Source organism: Equus caballus, chromosome 17 (assembly GCF_041296265.1).
Source record: "Equus caballus isolate H_3958 breed thoroughbred chromosome 17, TB-T2T, whole genome shotgun sequence".
NCBI lineage: Eukaryota > Metazoa > Chordata > Mammalia > Perissodactyla > Equidae > Equus > Equus caballus.
Window position 1 is genome coordinate 28,897,508 of NC_091700.1, and position 21,563 is coordinate 28,919,070.

The following is a 21,563-nucleotide window of genomic DNA, read 5'->3' on the forward strand; positions in this document are numbered from 1 at the left end:
GAGAGCACATTTGGATTTGGAATTTTTCATCAGCAATGGTATTAAATCAATCCCTTTGGAGCTTATTTGCAATAATAATATTAATATGTACCTATTTCAGTTTTTAATATTACATTTAGCCATAAGAACTTTCTAAACTACCATCAAATGCTATATGATTGAGAGAAATACTAGTAGCAAAATAGGTATTGATAAAATATGCTGGAAATGAAATACATTTCAGACATGCAGTCTATTAATCTCTTGTCATGTCTGTTTACTATTTTCCAACATTTTCCTGTGAGTCTGAATACCACGTTTCCCTGTATTTGGTTGCATTTTGGAGTGAGCAGAGAGGAGGTAATTGCAAAAATAATTTGGTTTTAAAAACAAGGAAATGGTTTCTGTTGGTCCCCTGTAGACATCTTTCCAAGTGTTTCAGTCATTATATTTCCTCCTTGCTGCCCCTGTGTTGGAATATCGTCATTGTATCACACAGTGCCACCAAATTATATGGCACGTTTATATGGAAGTCAAGTGAGCACAAAACTGAATTTATATCTCCTAAATATCACCTGCTTTTATATGTGGCTCTAAAGTTCCCTGACAGATCTGGCTTCTCAGGATAATAAAAAGTCAACCTAGATCTGACCTTATCCTTAGGTAAGATGGGAAGAACCCCAAACTATTTGGAGGACCTGAATCCTAATCCCAGCTCTGCCACTCAACTAGCTGAGTCATGGTGGACATGGCCTTTCCTATTCCTTTCAGCTCTAACATTCTGTCGGGTTTTGGGGTTTTGGTTTTTGGGTTTTTTTGGTATTTCACTTAGCTGCACATAAAACTAACAACACCGTAAAGATACATCAATCAGCAAAAGCCTGCTGTTGTTTTGGGGACATGCTAACTTCCTCGTAACAGGCAGAGAGGATTTCTCGCAGAGTAGGCTCTACAACTCAAAGGGTATACCATCTCTTTCGGGAAAGCCACTACCTAGGACTGGAATTATTTTTCGGTTAAATATTTTGTACTTTTTCTTCTTTGTGTGTTGGAAGTTTAGGGCTAAAAATGTTCCTATTTTGGTACTGACACAGGCACAGGGAATCAGATTCTTCCTAAGTGTCTTTTTTTCCCTCAGGCAGTACAGGAGGAATAGTAACTTTTAGGAAGCATTACAGACTTACGGAAGGAATGTAAACTTTGGAGTCGGGCTCACCCTTACTCTATCACTTACTAGCTGCATGACCTTAAGTGAGTTATTTAACCTCTCTTAACCTCAGTCTCTTCACCTGGTTGTAAGAGTTAATGACTTGATGTATGCAAAGCTGTAAGACAGAGTTAAAGACACCTGCTCAGACATGCTCTCAGAGGGAGATGTTATTAGGGCCCATGTAGCATCTATGCTCATCCTTCAAAGGCTCAAATGGCACTATTTCAGTGCCTTGTCTCTGGAGTTCTGATCTTGGGAAATAGAACGGAGTTATATCTTGTGACCATTTTGTCTCGCCTGCATTGAAGTAATCTCAGTAACTTCTCATGGATCTGAAAAACAAGCTAAGAGGACTCAAGCTGCTGACTGGCACTGGCCATCAGCAAAAAGAAAAGCAACATTTATTTGAAAGATTATATGAGCATCCACACATTGGGAAATGACATTTTAGGAAGAAACTTTGTCCACACTGGGGGATTATTTAGTTGACTTAACACAAACATTCACTCTGCTCCCTATTCCCCCCTACACCGAACACCCATGTTCATTTGATATTTTTATAAAGATTTTAAAAATAGTTGTTCTAGCACATAAGTTAAAACTTGGCCTTTACAAATGTAATTATTTTGCCTTGCAGAATATTCAGAAAAGGTTCTGCTTCCTAACCTGTGATGCAGCCAGTTACCTTGGAGATAACCTCCGGGGAATCGGATCCAAGTTTGTCAGCTCTTCCCAGATGCTCACCTCCTGCTCTGAATGCCCAACACTTTTCGTGGATGCCGAGACCGTGAGTATCCCAGTCCTGCCGTGCTGGCGAGTGCCCTGCCCAGCTTCTGCTGTGGAACTTCAGGGAAGCTTCTTTGTGTTGTGGTTTGTTTTAAAGACAGTTTCAGTGTTTGCAAGCAGCGCTGTGTTGTGATATGACTCCTAAAGGCCTGAGTCTGCACTGTAATGACAGTACATTGCCAGCCCAGGCCAAGCAAAGTCATTTCAGAGAATCAGGAGAAAAATCCACCTCTGTGCTCCCTCCGTGTCCTTGGCACCTCTCTTCAATGACTCTGACTTTGACAGCTGTGAATATGGTGAGCTAACCACCCAGAGCTGACCTGGCCAGTCCCCGCCATGCCAGGTTGGCCAGCCAGATGGGTCTCCAGGGGCAACATGTCATCACTTTCCCCACTCCCAAGTCTCAAATAGAGACTGATTGCCCTCTGGATAGATTCATCCAGCCCAAACTGCAAATGATGACTTTAAAGGATGACTAAAACAGTCTCTGGCTGACCGCTGAGTCCTGACTTTATGAATATAACTCTAACCCTGCAAGACTCAGGAGAGCTCTTTGAGGGCAGAGGTGTGTGTTGCCTTTCTTTACATCCCCCATGCATATCACAGATAGGCATCTCATCTCATACCAAGGTTCAGAACCAATGAGGATGTGCTTTGATTTTAAAGGCTTCTGAAGAGCCAGTCTTTCTAAGAACTTGATTGATAGTTGAATGACTTGCAGCAATGAATACAGTACAAGAAATCATTCTATCTTAAGTGATTTAAAGTACAGATTAAATACAAAGTCAGTTTGAAAATCTATTTGGAGATCTGTCTCCACACTGCTTGGAGTCTTACTAGATGAAGATACTAGAGTTTATGCATAAAATGGATATATCTTTATGTGGGCTCCTATGGGCTACTTAAGATTTGTCTGTCTATACTGATATGGGAAAACATGAATGTTTTTATAGGATATTTGGATTAGCAAACTAGTATTCGATGGCAATTGCAGCTGAGAGTGGAGCAAAATTACAAATTTCACAGCTTATTTAAATGGATGCCATTGCTCTCTACTTTACACTAGTTCTAAATATACTTCTCTATTTGTGTAGCCATGCCTTTGTCTTGGTATCTCTCTAGTTGTTTTAATACAAATTATTTTCCTATCTTTAGCTCCTTTCTTGTGGACTTCTGGACAAGCTCAAGTTCAGTGTTTTGGAACTGCAAGAATATTTGGATACCTACAACAACAGAAAAGAGGCCACTCTCTCAGTAAGCTTTCGTGTTTCTGTGCATATATGTTCAGTTAAAACTGAATGAACCCAAACACTGTGAGCTCCTGGGACATGTTGTGAATAACCTAAGAGGGGCTCTTTTGCAAGTAGAAGACAGACTTCATCTATTCTTCAAGAGATTTTAATTCCAATTTAATTGTCAACTGTATGGACTATATAAAAATGACATCTACAAAGAGAAATTTTTCAGCTTTCATTTTTAGCCTCATAATTTCCCTACTAAGAAACTGAGAAAAGTGTGTATCTGCTTGATATGTCACTTTATCAATGTTCTAACTTTTCTTTTCTTGGAGACTTAAAGTTATTAATTACTTCCTTCCAGTGTCAGCCTCACCCCAAACTAGTTGAGATGGATTTCACCTCTCTCCTCTTAACCACTCTTGGTAGCTGTTTCTCCCTGTCCCCACAGCTTCTCTTGGCCTCAGTTCCTGCTCTTTACTTTTTTCTTTCTTCAAAGTTCTAGACTGTAAAATATTCGAGACAGAAGTGATCCAGACACCATCCACGCAAACCCCTTGATATCCAACAAATATGTGTGCAGTATCTTTGGAGCACTTCCTATAATGTGCCAGGCACTAGAGAAAGAGGATTTTGAAGTCAGACAGACTTGGGTTCAAATCGCAGCTCAGTTACTTAAGGGTTAGTGACCTTGAATAAATTATTTACCTTCTCTCATCTCAGACTCATCTATAAGACATTAATAATAGTAATTTGCAAAATTGTTTGAAGGATATAACGATTATAATAGGCATAGCAGCTTTCATTTCCTGAGTCCTTTCTATGTGTCCAACAAGCTGATAAGAGTTAAATCTCTTAAATTAAATCATTTAATGCTCAGAACTACCCTGGGAGTTGCTATTATTATCCCCATTAGCAAGAAGGTAAAGAATGGTATTGAAACCCAGGTCTGTGGGATTCAAAGGTCCATGCTCTCAAACAACACAATGTTGCCTTTAAAATAGAAATAACATACGTAAACTGCCCAGCACAGTGCCTGATACATAGAAGACATTCATTGTGAAGTTACTGGTGTTTTGTTTACTGCTATTGATCTTCTCATGACCTGTCCTAGGACAAGAGTCCTAACATTCTACTTTAACAATTCTCTTTGTCTTCTATTTCTGTCGCTCTTTCCCTATCACTGTTTTCCAGGTTCTCAGTCGTGAGCTAATAAAAGTAATCCTTTCATTTTCGTTGGCAAACGAACCAGTCTTTCAATGTCAGGTGTGAATTTTAGTTCTTCAGTGCTTATTGTTTTCTGCCCAAAGGTTCCTTTTCACATCTGTATTAGTTACTATCCCAGATCCTTAAGACTGGCAGAATCTCTAAAGCTGAGCTATTTTTATAATAGCCTTTCTTACAGTGAAGTAGACCTGCCCCATAGAAGCCACCTCTACCTAACAGAGAGGTAGGTGTGCCATGAGTCAGCTTGCATTGTCCAGAGTCACCCAGTCCACAAGGAAGTGCTGGTCCTATCTCCTAACCTCAGTCATATGAAAGCTTTCTAAGCATATATGAATTTGTTTTAATTTACACATAAATTAGGGATAGTCAGGTGAAACCATTCTTTGGGATGATATATCACAATGTTGAAATTATATTTTCCAGTAACCATCATTGAACCCATATAAACAGATATTTTAATTTCAAATTGTTAATCTTTAACCAAAAAAATGATTTTCAAAAAGTCATTATAGCAAAATTTTATTTTATTGTGTTGAGAAACTTAATTGATTTTCCCTAAGAAGTGATGATAAAAATGTTCTCAGGACATCACTGAATTTACACCTACGTCTGTATCTCTTTCTGACAACAGTGGCTTGCAAATTGTAAGGCAACATTTGCAGGAGGATCAAGAGATGGAGTAATTACCTGTCAACCGGGGGACTCAGAAGAAAAGGTAATAAAAGCCTGTTAGAATTTATCTTTTCTGTGCTCTGACATTGTGTGTTGGTTTTGATCCATCCAAGAAGCATGGAACTTAAGAAAGGAAGAGGCAGAATGAGTCATCCCATACATTCACATGACACCAATAGAGTAAGATGGAATGACGTTCAAGCCAAGCATGACTGTGTGTTGATGGGATTTGGGGGGGTTTTCTTCTTTTTGGAAAAGTAGAGGTATAAAAATAACCTTTCTGCTGGACACTAACTATACTAATCATTTCCTAATAAATCTGTTCTTCATTCAGAATATAAAACCAAATTTCATTAATTCTTCACTGAACCACTTAGTTCCTTCAATGAAGAAAGTCTTTATTGATCTTTCAGCAATTGCTCTAAAACAGATTATTTTTTTCCTCATTTACAATTGCTTTAAGTACACACCTCAGACCAGCTGGCTTGTAAATGTATGCCACATTGTACAGGAAATCAGGCAGAAGAGTTGCACAGATTAAAATCATTCATTCTGCAGTTACGTACTGAGTGCCTCCTGTGTGCCCATATGGTGGACACAACAGTGAACCACAGACGGGCCTCTGCCCTCGGGGAGCATCTGATCTTGTCAGGGAGACAGACATTGATCAAAAAACCATACAGGTATAAACTGCTCTAAGTGCCAGGAAGGAAAGGAAAGAAGAGTAAGCTATGAAAGAAGATAGCAAGAGAACCTGATCATATGCGGAGGCTGGTTCTGGGAAAGGCTTCTCCGTGGAAGTGTCATCTGAGCGAAGATGTCAAACATGAGGTCGAGTTAGCTGAGTGAAGAGGAGTGGGTAGAGAGCCTGTGTAAAGGCCCCGAGGCAGGAGGGAACCTAGACCTTTGCAAGAACTGAAGAGAGCTCAAGAGAGAGGCGTAAAGTGACATAGAGAAAAATTTGAGAAGAGTCTAGACAAGCTAGCAGAAGCCAGACCCTGCCAAACTTGAGTGTTTATCTTAGCAGCAATGGCACGCAATGGAAAAGTGTTAACAGGTGGGTATGATTAGATGATGGTTCTCCCACTCTACTATGGAAACAGGCAAGAGTGGATTAGGGAAGACAGGAGGCTGCTGCCTGATCTAGGTGCAGAAGGTATTACCTTGGAATTACATCATCACTACTGGAAAAGCATTTCAGATTGTGCACTCTTCAGAGGATGCGAAGTCATCTTCAAGGTGGGCCTTGAGGAGAAATGATGGTGTCACTCCACTTAAATACTGATCTTATGTCCAGAGTTGGTGGAGATAATATTTTGCTGATTAGAGCTACCATTTGGCTTCTGTCCCAAAGCAAAACTCAACAAATGTTTGACCTCAGAACACTGCTTATCCTCAAGTGATTCTCTCCAACTCTTTTTTTTAAAATCAGGTTCTCTGTCTTCTGGAATAGTTTGATGTTGCCAGTTATTCTGGGCATCCTTTGCATGGGGACAAGAGAACAGAGGATAGGAAGTGAACTTATAACTTGAAGAATCTATGTCTGGATGTAAATTGCAAAGTTAACATGCCAATAATTATTACACATGTATTCTATTTCAGAGAAGTATGTACTTTATGAAAGGATTAGAACTTACCTTACTAAACCTAGCAAAGTTAATTCTTGAGTAGTTAGAGATATCAGTCTGCCAGAGATGAGGACGGGGCACCAACAAGCATGTGAAGTCTTCCCACCCCCAAGCCCTACCCAGTCTGCTCTGGTCTTTGCCAGTAGCTGATTTCTCCTCATTCTTAACACGTGACGTAAGTGAGAAATTGCTGTGGAATTGTTTGTGGAAGAGAATATAACTCTTTGCTGGGTGTTGAATATTTATTTTTTCTTCTGTTTTCAACATGAAGTTGTATGACATCAAATTAGTGAAGAAAGGTTACACACTGGTGGCTTGTAAGCTGTAACCAATTCACAGACATGTTTTATTAAGCTTGTATAGTATTTTTTTAATTGACCCAACATTTAAAAATTAAAATTGTTCACACATACACTCAAAACAGGATGTCTGATGTCTCTGAAAAAGAGCTAGCAACTCTGGGCCTGCCTTCCTAAGTGGCAACTATGACCTAGAGCTGAATGTCGGCCGCCCCTAAGGGCTGCTCTCTATCGTCCTCACTGCACACTGAGTTCCTAAGACTGAAGGCAAGAGCAAGGTGCCAATCATTACGATGCTTGGACTGTTGTTTTTCTTTTTTCCTTTTTTTTTTTTTGATTGGCAACAGATGTTAGCTCAGGTGCCAATCTTCCTTTTTTTTTTTTTCCTTCCTTCTTCTCCCCAAAAGCCCCCCAGTACATACTTGTATGTTCTAGTTGTGAGTTCCTCTGGTTGTGCTGTGTGGGACACCACCTCAGCATGGTCTGAGGAGCGATGCCATGTCCGAGCCCAGGATCCGAACTGGCAAAACCCCAGGCCACTAAAGCAGAGCACACAAACTTAACTACTTGGCCACGGGGCCAGCCCCTGTTGCTTCTCTTATAATAGAAAAATGTGTCTCTGTACCTAAGCCCCAAAATAAGGAAGTGAAAGCTAGATAGAGAGGGCTGTATGTTTCAAGAAAAACGGGAGTGTTATTCTTTGCCTATGTGAGAAATGTCTCTCTGTATTTAAGATCCAAGCACCTATCTACTGAACTTGCTCACTGAGCAGTGTGTTGGAGGAGCAGTCTCAATGCATGTACAAAACAATAAAACAAATGGTGTTTCTAAGAAAAGTGCTTCGAATACTTGGGAAGTATTTTTGAGGGAAGGCTTTTTTTAAAAGACAGGCATGATTAGTAAGTGATTTAGGCTTCTTGGTGATTACAGTACCAATTCTCCTAGAATAAGGCATGGCATACACTCAATAGAACATAAAACAAGGATTCTGAGTTGTGTGTGTCTGACTCATTTGGAGACACTGCTTTTCCAGTGTTTTCTCAGTCCCCGCCTATCAAGAGAGAGAAATCTCTTCACGACTCAGAATCAGCACTTCTAATTGAGGGTTTTGGTTTCCACTGACCTCTCCATCTCCTGTGGAATTCGTTCTGGAGTGGCCACTACAAGGTAGTTTAAGTTAACGGAAAATCAGGTCTCGGAAAATGTCCCCAGTTCTGCAGAGCTGGCCCTGGGAAAGCTGGAGATGATTTTATACCTAAAATCATCTCATTTGTTCTAAGTGATTTTAGTTGACACACTCATAATTCTACAAATCTTTATGAGCACTACTTGAACATTTGACTCATTGGACTCAAGTCCAATAATTTACATTTAGCCCTACTACATTTTATCTTATTCATCATTCCAACTATTAGGGTCTTTTTGGACACTAACCCTCTCAGTTACGTATTTCCTAACCCTGCATAATCCATGAATGAGAAACCTGAAACCTCTATTCTTATACAAATTGAACAAGTTAAATGTTGAGCAAGACAAGACAGATCTCCAGTTAAATTACAATCCATTCAACATCATCCTTCAGATATAGTAAATCAGTCTTCCATAAGAAATCCTCTTTTCTATATTGACTAAAGAAATGTCTCCTGAAGTTAAAGTTTCCTTGAAAATAGACAACACCTCAGGCTGTGTAAGCTGTATCATAGGCTTAAAGGTATTTATCTTTCAAAGCTTTGAAAGATATTCATGGCCAAGGTCCAAAAAAACAAATCAACAAACGTAATACAATAGTTATCAATGCGCCAGACCCAAGGGATATTAGCAACAGGTGAGTACATCTTGTTCATACCTGCTTAGGAGATTACATGCATCTATGTATCATTGAGTAGGGAAGCTTCACATGAGGCTACATTATCTAATTCTATCCCATTTAGCTTAAACCAGTGACTTTCAGAGATTAAACATGATAAAAACAATAGCTAATATAGTATACTGTGGCTCATCTTGTGTTGAAAATTTCTCAGATTTATACCTACTGGCTATGTCATAAGCAAAGAACTCATTTCAGAGCAGAATACAGAGAAAAAAGAATGGCTATGCTACTGTTAATGAACAAGAATTAGATTATTCTGGGCTTTTAAGCTACCCTGTCTATGATCGGTTCTTAACATCTTAGTTTCTTGATCCTTTTTTCTCATTTGGAGAAAACATACCTCTAAATCCAATTTATAAATCAACCCATACTAGGAGTGCAGGAACAGGGCTTGAGGAAAATTCTTGTGACCCAATAAAACAGTGACATTCCCATAACATTTTCAAAAGAACTTTAAGTCACCCAAACATAGATGAGTCTATAAAGATGTCCAAAGGGATTATTTTTAAAGGCTGGATATAGAAAAAACATTAGCATAGTAGGGAAAAAAGTTTTAACATTTTCCATAAAATGGCCCCCTAGAAAGGCATTTTTCACTGTGTTTTTGGAGCTCTAAGTACAAACGAGGTCCCAGCCTGTGGTCCTGGAAAAGATTCTGAGATAATAAATATCAAGGCAGCTTGGATTAACCTACCGAAAAAGGAGAGTTTAAGAAGGACACCGAGAACTGGTGTGTGTCAAGTTGGCCATCTCCCAAGAAACACAATTTTATGCCCTGAGAGCTGAGTGGGAGGAATTCATTGACAATGAAATTCCTTAGCACCAAGCTGGAGTCAAAAAGTCTCATTTGCCTTTATTGAACAGAGAAGATTTTGCTTTAACTGATTTGATGACCTCCTTGGATTACAACCTTGTTTTGGAAAACAGTAGAAAGATAGCAGTTTTCTTCACACAAGACCATGTAATTTACTTAGCACTTGCTTCATTCCATGCTTCTGAAAAGTAAATTCCATGGTAGAAGCAGTTACATGCTAAAGTGCATACTAAATATTTCAATCACATTTCACATTTTCTAAAAAGTCTTCATGGTGGAAATTCTGTATAGAGAGACTTAAGACTGGCCCTGTGCTCCTTTCTGGTGTGACACTGCATTTCAGTACATAAGGTTTGGTTATAAAAACTTCTAGGCATAAAGTTTTCTTGAAAATAGTGCATATCTTGGGTTGTGTAATCTATATCACAGGCTTAAAGGTATTTATCTTTCAAAGCTTTGAAAGATATTCATGGCCAGCCCCAAAAAAACCACTCAATAAACATAATACAGTAATCATCAATGTGCCAAACCCACATGATATTAGTAAAAAGTGAGGCAAGAAGAGACCCTTGGAGGACAGGGGCAGGGTTAGGGGTGGGGGCTGGTAGTGGTGATGCTTTATATTTGAAGACATTAAGAAATAATGTGATAGTTTTATTTTTTTATGCACTGTACCTTATGTACCTTAAGTACACTACATTAAACTGATGATAACCCAGAGATTTTTTGGAAAGGGCTTTAATAGAAGGGTTGTTTGTTGTCAAGGACTAGAAAATGAGTTAGATACGTCCTTAAATATTTTGAAAATCAATAACCAGATACACTGACCCATAATTAGGAATGGCCAAATTGATTTCTGTTTCAATATTCTGTCAGGTTGTGGTTCTCTCTCTCCACATAGCCACACTTTCCTTACACCAATTGTATGGTTATGAAATGGTGACACCAAAAAATGGTAGCCATGGTTGAACATGGCCCAGTTACAAATTTATATTATTCAAGACTAACCATCACTTTTAGATTACTTCTAAAAATTGGCTGAGAAAAAAAAATTACTTGTCATATCTCACAATTGTTTGGAAGTATACAGAAACTATTTAGCCCTTTGAAATGACAATATCTAGCAGCTCTATAAAATATTCTCAATGTGGAAGGCAATCTAACTCTAAAATAAACGCCACTTATGATTGTTAATTCTGTTCTGTTAACTGGATAGTAATAGTTTAGTAGAAATGAAGCCTAACATATTAAAGACTCTGCCATAACTAACATTTAGCAATAATGTAATTACTCAGTTGGTCTCCTCACAGTTTTACTATGTTCGCATATTATTCACATTTAAACACTAAAATCTTCAAGCAATAAAAGTTTTGACTTCTGGTCTCCAAGACTGACAAAAACCTAAAGCAACTAATCAGAGAATCTAAAAGATTATAAATTGTATTTTTCAATGTTTCCCATTAGAGCTTGTTTTTAACTGGACTGCTGTGCATGTTGAATGGGTACAACACTTGCAACCATTTATCAAGTTTGGGCAAGCAATGCTAATACTGCTGATGGTTCTGCTCTTGGAAGAGGGCCGTGCTTTCTGTTGCATGCATTACACTGACCCTGTACTTTCTTTCCTTTCCTTTGTTTCCTGTGCCATGCTTGCTGTGTAGCAAATGGAATCTCTTGCAGTAAGTTAACTTTCTTTCATACTCTTTGTCCATTTAGGCATGGACCCATAACAAATCTTATTTTTACTGTTACTATTATATCTCTTAGCATGTTTTCCCTTTTTGTTTCATTGTATTTTTTTTTTTTTTTTTTTTTTTTTTGGTAGACTGAGACATGCAGTTTATTAGTAGCATCTGGGCTGCTTTTGTCCCACAGTAGAAACCTATGTTGCTATGAACTCTCATACTTTTGGTAGAATATTTTGAGTAATAACTACCATTATCTGACAGTGAGGAAAGTCAGAGTTTTCATAGCTAGGTTTCAACCTAAATTGTGAAGGTAACATTATGTTTTTAAACAATACTTTATCCTTGAGTCTCTGGCAGTTATCTTTTATACCAGATTTTTAAAAGTTTCCATAAGGAAAAGTTTAAATGATCATAAAATAAAATGTTTTAGTAAAACAGCCGAAGATCTGATTTGGGTTAACTAGTGAGTGTAGCTATTTCTTTAAACTTAGGCTGGTTACCAGCATTGAGAGAGCAAATAAATCTAACTGGGCCTTTCCCTAAGGGCCAGGGAAAGGATGAGAGGAGAAGGAAGACTTCATTCAGCATAGTCTTAGCATCACCTTTCATAACTTTTTTAAAAATTAGGATCAAAAATCTGTTAATAATACTATTAATAGAATATTCTTCCTGAAACCTAAGTTTAAATTCTGCTCATTTCTCTCTTGAATCTGATTTGGGGGAACAATTTTAAGTCACCTCAGAAGCTCTCAATTCTGAGTTGAGATCTTTGTAGTCCATTAGTAAAAGAAAGGCCCCGTTTATCCTTACTTAATCACATTTGAAAACTGAACAGTGAAGTGTTTAGTTTAAGCCACATATTTAACCCACTGGTGACTGCTGAGCCATGAAATTCTATCTAGTGAAGACTGTTCCTTTCCTTTCACAGACTCCCTTCCACTACCTAAGAGCTAACCCATTCTTGGAATACCACGGGCAAAGTTTAGAGGCCATTATAAGCAGACACAGCTCAGAGAGTAGTGTGACCATTGGTGATGGAATTTGTCATGGTTTATTTTTCCCTCATAGTATACATAAGCCATATAATGAAAATATTTTAAATTCCAGAGGTATCTAGAGGGCTCAAGGGCCATTTTGTATGACTACTTTTTAATGTTCTTCCCACAGAAAGTTTTGAATGTTTTCATAATTTCTTTTTTTCGTAAGCACTTTTGGCCCCTTTTCCTCTAATTCAGCAAATATTTACTGAACACTGAGTAGAAGCGTCGTCGGCAAAAGTGATACAGCACCTTGGAGGATCATGTGGCTGCTCTGTTTACACAGACTTTAGGATGAGTGTCTGCACCTCAGGGCAGCCAGAATTGTCATGTGGAGTAATCTCCCAGGTGTCTGCCTAATTTATAAATTTAACATCCAGAATGACTTCCTGTCTTGCCTTTCAAATATACTTTTAATATAAAGAAATTGTTTTTAAAAACAATTTATAGCATATAAAAATTAAGACAACCACAGTTCTAATTTGTAGATATTTAACTGGAAAATGGAAATTTGGCAGTTTACTAAGTCCATTCATAGCTACTACTCCTCTCTAATTAGTCATTCTTCCAGGAGTGATTTTATTCTATATTATACTGTGAATTTCTCACTTATCTTTAGTGACTGGATTTTGTTGCTCTGCTTTATTTGGAATGATAACAGCTAGTTGTGTTTCCTTGATTTTAAAAAATGTGCTTGTCTCCATCAAGATTTCACTTGTTATACAAGAATAATCCTTAATAACTATTTCTTCCCGTGCAAATTCTCTCTTTAGCAATTGGAACTGTGTCAGAGATTATATAAGCTCCACTTCCAGCTGCTGCTTCTTTTTCAGTCCTACTGTAAGCTCATCGGCCAGGTGCACGAAGTCAGCTCCATGCCAGAGGTGAGCCCACACACCTCCCCATCCCCAAGTCCTGCCACAAAAGTCACTCCTTTCCTCCCCGCCCCCACCAGTTTATAACTGTTCAAGTGATTCTGTTCCCACATCATTATTTTGCTCAAGCACAAGTCTTAAATAATAGCATCTTGTATTTATTTCTGTGCTCACTGGCAATGCCAAGACTAGAATGACGCAAGTGATGTGCTTAGGCACACGATTTAAGGATGACCCTGAGAGTGAGTACCTCCCTAAATGCTATGCCCAGGGGCCTAACTCGCTCCACCCTGATCCTGGCTCTATGTCTGGGCATCCTTATTTGAAAACGTTCCTTGTGTTATAGTTTTCCTTCTTTATCTTTTCAAACTTGCCCTTACACTGAGGTAAGAAATCTCTATATGATTTGATTTTCTTCAGCGTCCCTACCCTGCTTTACCATCAGATGCATTAATATTTTTAAATGTAAAAGATAAAATACCTTAAACATACTACTTCTGAGTGAGCCAAAATTTTTCGATCAGTGAAAAAATTTTACTGAAATGTAGTAAATGAAATAATGTTGCTGTGCCCTGGATATTACGGAAGCATGAAGGATGAATGCCTCGTTCATCTGGAGGCCAGGCGGTTGAAATAGGAAAGTTTTCTAGAGGAAATCACACCTGAGCTGATTCTTGAAGGATGAGCTGGAATTAGAGACATGAAGTCAGGGCTAAGGAGCAGAGTTTCCAATAAGAAGAAACAGCATGGGCATAAACATGGTGGTAAGAAAGAGAAGGAAACTACAAGTACCAGCAATTTAGTATTGCTAGGATATAAAATGCAAACCAAAAGGGAGCAACGCAATCAGGCAGAAGAGGTAGTAAGGGGGACATCTTGGAAGATGCTGCTCCTGGGATTATGTGAGTTAGATTTTTATGGCAGGGATGTGGAGGGTGGATTTGATTACAACTAGACTGGAGACAGAGAAACCAGTTATGAGGCTGCTGAAACAGCTCAGATGAGAGATGCGCGTTTGACCTAGGACAGAAGTGCCAGGTACGGAGAAGAGGGAGTAAATGTGAGAGATACTTAGGACAAAAGGTCAGTGAAACCCATTGGGTGGGCAAGTGAAGGAGAGGGAGTCTCGAGGACAATGCTCAGGTTCCATCTTAGATGAAGTTGGTGACCAGCGATGCCACAGCTGAGACAGGGCTGTAAGAGGAGGACTGAGGCAACTGCACATCCAAACGGTCAAGCCTTCTGCCTACTAGTCAATGACTGAGTCTTGCCTACTAGACCATGCCCAGCTGTAACGACATCTTGCAGGAGGTTAAATGTGAGGATCTGAGGTCAGGGGAGAGGGTCTGGACTGAAGGCGCAGATGTGGTGGTCATTGAACAGCCAGGAGTCCATAAACGATCCCACTGCAAGCAGTAGGGTGAGGATGGAGCCCTGAAACCTGACGTCTGATGAGGGGCAGAGGAGGAGGAGACAGCGAATGACAACCACGTTACCATATTTATCCCTCAGTTTGGAAAAAAGGAAAACAACTGTATAATTTTTAAGTATACTTTCAAATGCCAATTTCAAGGAAGGCATGAGTCAGACATCTTCGTTTATGAAGAGCTCTTCACAAACCAGTTTTCCTCTATAGAATTACAAATTATCAGATAAAAAAGAAGACAGTTGGGGGTCGGCCTGGTGGTGCAGTGGTGAAGCTCGCATGTTCCGCTTCAGCAGCCCGGGATTTGCCGGTTCCAATCCCGGGTATGAACATGGCACCACTTGGCAAGCCATGCTGTGGCAGGCGTCCCACATATAAAGTAGAGGAAAACGGGCACGGATGTTAGCTTAGGGTCAGTCTTCCTCAGTGAAAAGAGGAGGATTGGCAGCAGATGTAAGGAAGACAGTTGATCCTGTTATTTGCAATGCTGTCAAGATAAACTTTACTCTTCTTACTCTTCTGACAAGTATTAACAGGGGTCCATCTTTGCTCAAAAAATGGAAGACATGCAAATGCAACTCATACATCATTTTCCATATTAAAAAAGCAATTCAAGTTTCACTTTAGAGTAAGTTATGTTACATACCGTGTGTGTATTATATACGTACGTGTATGTGTATATTATATATATATAATTTAAAACAGTGAATTTCTCCTTAATATTTTAAATCTAGGTAAGTTTTAAATACTATACACACAAGATTTAAAACTTACCTAAATTTAAAATAATTAAAGAGAAATTCACTTTCAAACTTAAAAATTATATACAAAAGATACTCTAATATCTTATTTAAAAGGATTACCTCAGTACGTTTTAAATCTAGTTCTGGAGTAGGTGGTTGTATTCAACCGGCATCCGTGTGAAGACAACTAGTCCTGGAGGGCTTTGGTTCTGTAGCACAGCTTGAGCAAGCTGGGAATGACGAAGAAAGGTGAAGACGTTGGGTAAACCAACTTTCCAAAGGAAACGGGCATTGTTGACTTGCATCACAAAAACCCTTTAAATTCAAGTCAGTTTTTTAAAACTGCTCTTGAAATCAAGTTGCAAAACAGTTGTCTCTCATAGTACATTTTGGGTGCACTAAGAGGTGACATAGGTTCTATCTTCTGATTTATTTTTTAACCACCTGGATCGTTTGGTTCCAATCATTTTGAAGGAAAATATCTTTTACCTCTGTAATATGAATACTAACATTACTTTGAGATTTTTCCTCCTCTTCCTTAAAAGTATGTCTTTAATCTTTTCCTATGGCATTGAAATAGTAAGAAAGCTTATTTTTCAAACAGGGTCCGTGTTCATGATTGTATTTGTTGAGTACTTACATGCCAAACTGTACTAAGCATTTTATACACATTGTCTCATTTTATCTTCAAAATAACCCTGCGAAGTGAGTAATATCTTCAGTCCCACAAATAAGAAAACAGATACATTAAAGTCTATTTGCTTGACAATGGCAACACAGTACACTGCAGAACTGGCATTTGAACCCAGATCTACCCAACTTCCAAGTCTGTTCTCTTGTGCGTTTTACGTCTGCATCCGCCCTTCTACCTAAATAGAAAACACTGTAAAGGAGGTCTTAAGTTTTTAGATAAGGAGAGCATCCCAGCTGTTGATAGTTATTCAATGCATACAACCCCACAGCCCCCTACACATACCATGTAGTACTGTTTCCATTTGTCCTGTTTTACCAAGATAGTAAGTTTGTGCTTAACCAGACCCATATAATCAAGTTTTTTTCCTTTTGGATGTAAAATCCAGTCTGCAACTAAATACAGTAAAAAAAAAAAATTTTTTTAAACAGCTGCTAAATATGTCCAGGGAACTGAGTGACTTAAAGAAAAACCTGAAGGAGGCCACCGCAGCCATTGCAGCTGACCCTCTCTATATAGAGGGTGCGTGGTCGGAACCAACCTTCACGTCCACCGAAGCAGCCATCCAGTCCATGCTGGAGTGCTTGAAGAACAATGAACTTGGCAAGGCTTTACGGCAAATCAGGGAATGCAGGTAACTCTATTTCTTTCAGAGATGGGTAAAGGAAATGCACGCCTAATTGTTACTTTGTTGTGGCTGCGGACTAAATCACTACAATGGCAACATCTAGATATTTTATGCACGGCCTCCTCAGATTTTTACTGTTACCGGGCCAGAAGCATCAGATTTCAGAATTTATAGTCTAAAGTATTGATGTTGGTTCTGGTCATGTGTCATCCCTAAAAATGTTGAAACACTTCAGAGTATACCCCAACACAATTTGAAAACTATTATTTGAATGTATCCTTTTTGGTTTTTTCCTCACTACATTTTGATAGTATATTCACAATCATTGGAACCAGAATGCTATAGCAAATAAGATAAATGTGTTAAAATTATCAGATTCCACTGTGATATTTTTATACTTTATTTTTACAAAACCAATAATATTCAGTATTCTAAAAGTTATTATGGTGATGTTTGGACAATTCTGAATATACTAAAAGCCACGGAATTGTGTACTTTAGGTGGATAAACTCTATGTGAGTTATATCTCAATAAAGCTGGGTTTAAAAAAAAAAAGTAATTGTTAGTATAAGACTAAGACTCATAATCTCTCAACATTGTGACCAATAGTGCCTCTAATCTATGCTGTTCTTTTTTGACTGCAGAAGTCTGTGGCCTAATGACATCTTTGGAAGCAGTTCTGATGATGAGGTCCAGACACTACTGAATATTTATTTCCGTCATCAAACTCTGGGACAAACGGGTACTTATGCATTGGTGGGGTCAAACCAGAGCCTGACCGAAATCTGCACCAAGTTGATGGAGCTGAACATGGAGATTCGGGACATGATTCGCAGGGCCCAGAGTTACCGAGTCCTCACTGCTTTTCTTCCAGACTCCAGTGTCTCTGGCACTAGTCTCTGACAGGAGCCTCCCATCCCCCATGGGTTCCCAACTGGGGGTGCTGCCATGCTGGGGTGACATCATTCAGTGTCTTCTCAGCCTTCGGAAGGCTTGGTCAGACTGTTCTCTCTCTCGTTACCTGTAGGACTTTTTCTCAAGAGGATGGCAGAACTTCCCAATGTGTAGCAATACTATAAGAACCAAGGTAGCATAGAACATTCTGGGACAGACTCCATCCGTCATGCTGTGTGGCACTAACGTGTTACCATTTTACTGAGCACCTGCAACTCACTACTGAAGAAGTGACTTCATTGCATACCAAAGCTGACTACACTGAACAATACCTTTCTTTCTAGAAACAATTTTAGATTGGCAAAAGTGCAATGTTTTCTTCACTAAAAAAATATTTTATATTCTAAAACTTGTACATTCTTTCCCTTTATTTTTCCTTTTTTGTTCTTTTCTTTTTTCTTTTTTTGGTGGGCTGAGGAAGGGGCAGGCAGAATGAAGCTGGCCACTGAAAACTGTAAGATGGTCAAAAGCTGACAGCCTGTATATGTGAAAAGGGAATTGTAAATGGACGATTTAATGTACACTGTAATTTGAATACAATTAACTGTATCTAAAAGGAGCTGCTATGAAGTACCTTTCTTATGTTGCTAGGCTACTGTTTCTGAAAGCCCCGGATCTCTCTGCAGGGGTCTGTGATTAGGGCCCTAGCACCAAAAATGGTCCAGATAGACCTTTTTTTAAGGCTCTTGGCTGCTTTTTACTAGAAGGTTGCTTTTATGAGCATATTTATACTACAGAAGGATGAGTGTTAATTTTAACCAATTTTGCCATTTTGTAGAAAAAAGGTAAAGACATTCGCATTATAAATTCCAAGTCTTCCTCACCTGTCACGCATGCGTATTTTAATATCCATTTGGATAGCCAGAAGTAGGATCATAAAGGTAAAATGAGTTGTCACTTTGTTTCTTAAGAAATGTCATATTTTATTTGTAATATATATGTACAAGGCCATTCTTAAGTTTTTACCTTAAACTTAATGCTGTCAAGTGTTAGATGTGTGCATGTAAACCTGTTGCACATCAGAAACATATTCAAAGTTTAGCTATGTAACTTATTCACTCTGTAAATACATTTAAAGTTTTTGTGATGTAATCTTGGTTGATATTCTGTTCAGAACTGTTCCTTTAGACTAAAAAAAAAAAGACAAAATACATATTGACCATGGATTTTCTTTCTGGATAATGAAGATTTTTGCCTTTGACACACATTTACAGTTTTGCATGTGGGTTGCCACAGTGACAACCCCAAGGGGCACCATTCATATGTTCCATGAACAGCACCCATTGGGGTCGTGCAGCGCACTGACCCTGTGAAGCAGCAGGTATCTATAACCTCATTGGAAGTGGACACCAAACAAAGACTGTGACCTTCAATCAGCTCTCTGTAATCAATCAATCAGAGAAATCAGAGAAGAACGAGAGCTCTGACTAACCACAGCCTATCAGTCGGTTGTCATCCTTAAAATTTCAAAATAGACCATACTGAGCAGGAAGAAGTAGTAGGAGTTTTAATTCTGTCATGAACTCCCATCTAGTCTCCACCCCACTCAAAAAACAGGGACACAGAAACATGTAATCTAATTTCTGTTGTCTTCCTGCTCCTATTGACTTGACTAACAAATATAACTTGCTTTCCTAACATACAACAACTAAGTCATAAGTAGTAATTTTCTAGAAGTAGCCTGCAACAGGGAGTCTAACCCAGTTTTGGTTTCTTTTATGTTACCATGGATACAACTATTAACTGATTTTAATAACTTCCTGGATATTGCTGAAATAGAGGAAGTAGTGGGGTGTCTTCTCTTTTTTCTTAATTTTATTAAATAAAAAGATTTGTTAATGTGAAAGATTTCTTCTACTTTCCCTCTATTTCTTCACCTCCTCTCCCTTGAGTGGAGGTGGGAGAAACTGTGTAGGAGAAAGGCCCTTTAAAGCTGCAGCCCTACTCCAGCTGAGCCCAGCAATAGCTTCAGATCCACAGTCAAATCTCCTTGGGTATCACGTTGTGCCTCTGTTACTGAAGCATTAATTTTCACTTCCCCAGGGACACAGAGGAATGGAGAGGAGAGGAGTCGAAATATCCTCCCAAAGGAGAGGGTAGATACCTAACAATGCTTCCATGATAAGAGAAATGCCTCCTCGTTTCTCAGTGCTTTCTAGCACCAAAACATGATATGCTTTTTACTCACTGGCATAATAAAGCAATTCAGAGAGGTGCACTATAACTTAGACATAACTTGATGAAAATCATAGTCTCCAAATAGAGAGTTTTAGAAAAAGCCCCACACATTTCACAGGCATGTGAATGTCTTATTTCTACCAGTAGGTGAGAATGTTAAGAAAACGTGTTAGTGCAGCTGGCAAATAAAGATACTTGTAACCGTCAACATCACGCACGTGCACAAACATGCACAGAGTCAGGTCTAAAGGCTCTTCTGGTTCCAAATCCCAACAAACACTGATCTTTTCAGTGAAATGTAGAATTATAGAAATAAGGGTACGTCCGGGCTGCTTACACCTGCTTCCAAATATCTGCCTGAAGAACATAAATGTCGGTGTCCACAGGTGAATTTTTTGTATGTTAATTATAACTCAATGAAGCTGGGTTTTTTTTTATAAGTTTTTGATACACTTAGAATTAATATTTGAATACCCATCATGAACTGAGTTCTTTCCTTCACTCAACAAATAGTTATTGCTTTCCAACTCTGGCCTAGGCACTGTTTCGGAGGTACTGCAGTTATCAAAACAGATGACATCCCTGTTCTCAAGAAGCTTATGTTTAATGTGGGAAGATGTACTTGTCTATGCCAGGTGGTGTTGACTGCTATGCAGAACGACAAAACCAAGAGAGAGAGTAACTGGGGTGTGGTGCTATTTCAGAAAAGGGGTCAGAGAAGCCTTTGTAATAAGATGACATCTGAGCAGAGATCTGAATGAAGTGAGGCTACAACATGGATATGTGGGGGAAAGAGCATTCCAGCAATGACAAAAACAAATGCAAAGATCCTGAAGCAGGAGCATGATCCCCTTGTTAAAGGAATAGCAAGGAAGCCAGTGACCGGAGTGAAAGGAGTGAAGAGGAGAGTGGTCAGAAAGGACGGGAGAAAGCATTATGGAGGCCAGGAAGGACTTGGTCCTTTACTGAGTGAAGTGGAAAGCCACTGGATGGGGGCAGAGCAGCTATATGCTTTGACCTGTTTTAAAAGGATCATTCTGTTTGGCATGCTGAAAAAGTTCTGGATATAGACAGTGATGATGGTTGCATAACATTGTGAATGTACTTAATGCATTGAATTGTGCACTTGAAAATGGTAAATTTCATGTTATATATATTTTACCACAATAAAAGTAAATTTTTTAAAAAGGATCACTCTGGCTGCTACATGCAGAATGGATTATAGAAGGGCAGAAGCAGGAAGACCAGTCAGAAGCTATTCCAACAGTGCAGCCAACGGATGACGACGGCTTGGGCCAGGGCAGTAGCAACAGAGGTGATCAGAAGTGGGCCTGATCTAGAAATAAATATTTCAGAAGTAGAGCTGACAGAACTTGATGATGACATGTGGAATGTGAGAGACCTCAAAGTTTGGCCCAAACAACTGCAAGAATGGAGTAGTCATTTATAGAGATGAGGAAGTGCACATTTGGGAGGTGGAAATCAAGATTTAATTTTCAGAGGTAACTTTGAGATGCCTAATTAGACATCCAAGACAAGATGGTGAGCAAATGGGTGGATATGTGAGTCTGTTGTTGAGAAGTCTGGACTAGAGAGACAGATAGTATTTAAAGCCCGAGTTAA

At 38.9% G+C, this 21,563-nt stretch overlaps 2 protein-coding genes across 12 annotated transcripts in view; one reads left to right on the forward strand and one right to left on the reverse strand.

Moving 5' to 3' along the window:
* Window positions 1–21,131, forward strand: part of FRY (FRY microtubule binding protein) — a 404,013-nt gene extending 382,882 nt beyond the window's left edge. For 5 of the 8 annotated variants that reach the window (XM_070239478.1, XM_070239479.1, XM_005601128.4 and 2 more), the window contains 7 exons: window positions 1,827–1,976; window positions 3,131–3,229; window positions 5,069–5,152; window positions 11,382–11,399; window positions 13,219–13,329; window positions 16,612–16,814; window positions 17,453–21,131. In XM_070239478.1, the coding sequence (XP_070095579.1) occupies window positions 1,827–1,976; window positions 3,131–3,229; window positions 5,069–5,152; window positions 11,382–11,399; window positions 13,219–13,329; window positions 16,612–16,814; window positions 17,453–17,711 (924 nt within the window). In that variant the 3' untranslated portion in view covers window positions 17,712–21,131. The remainder of the gene's footprint in view (window positions 1–1,826; window positions 1,977–3,130; window positions 3,230–5,068; window positions 5,153–11,381; window positions 11,400–13,218; window positions 13,330–16,611; window positions 16,815–17,452) is intronic. The other 3 variants (XM_070239480.1, XM_070239475.1, XM_001493889.7) reach the window with 1 other exon arrangement.
* The window catches only part of ZAR1L (zygote arrest 1 like), a 103,959-nt gene that overhangs the window by 69,196 nt on the left and 13,200 nt on the right, over window positions 1–21,563 (reverse strand). The window contains exons 4-5 of one of the 4 annotated variants that reach the window (XM_023621935.2): window positions 15,610–15,719; window positions 4,947–6,590 (exon numbers count right to left, since the gene is read on the reverse strand). The exons of 2 other annotated variants lie outside the window; for them this stretch is intronic. In XM_023621935.2, the coding sequence (XP_023477703.1) occupies window positions 15,627–15,719 (93 nt within the window). In that variant the 3' untranslated portion in view covers window positions 4,947–6,590; window positions 15,610–15,626. Of the gene's footprint in view, window positions 1–4,946; window positions 6,591–15,609; window positions 15,720–21,563 lie in introns of those variants that run through there. One more of the 4 variants, XM_023621932.2, reaches the window with a different exon arrangement.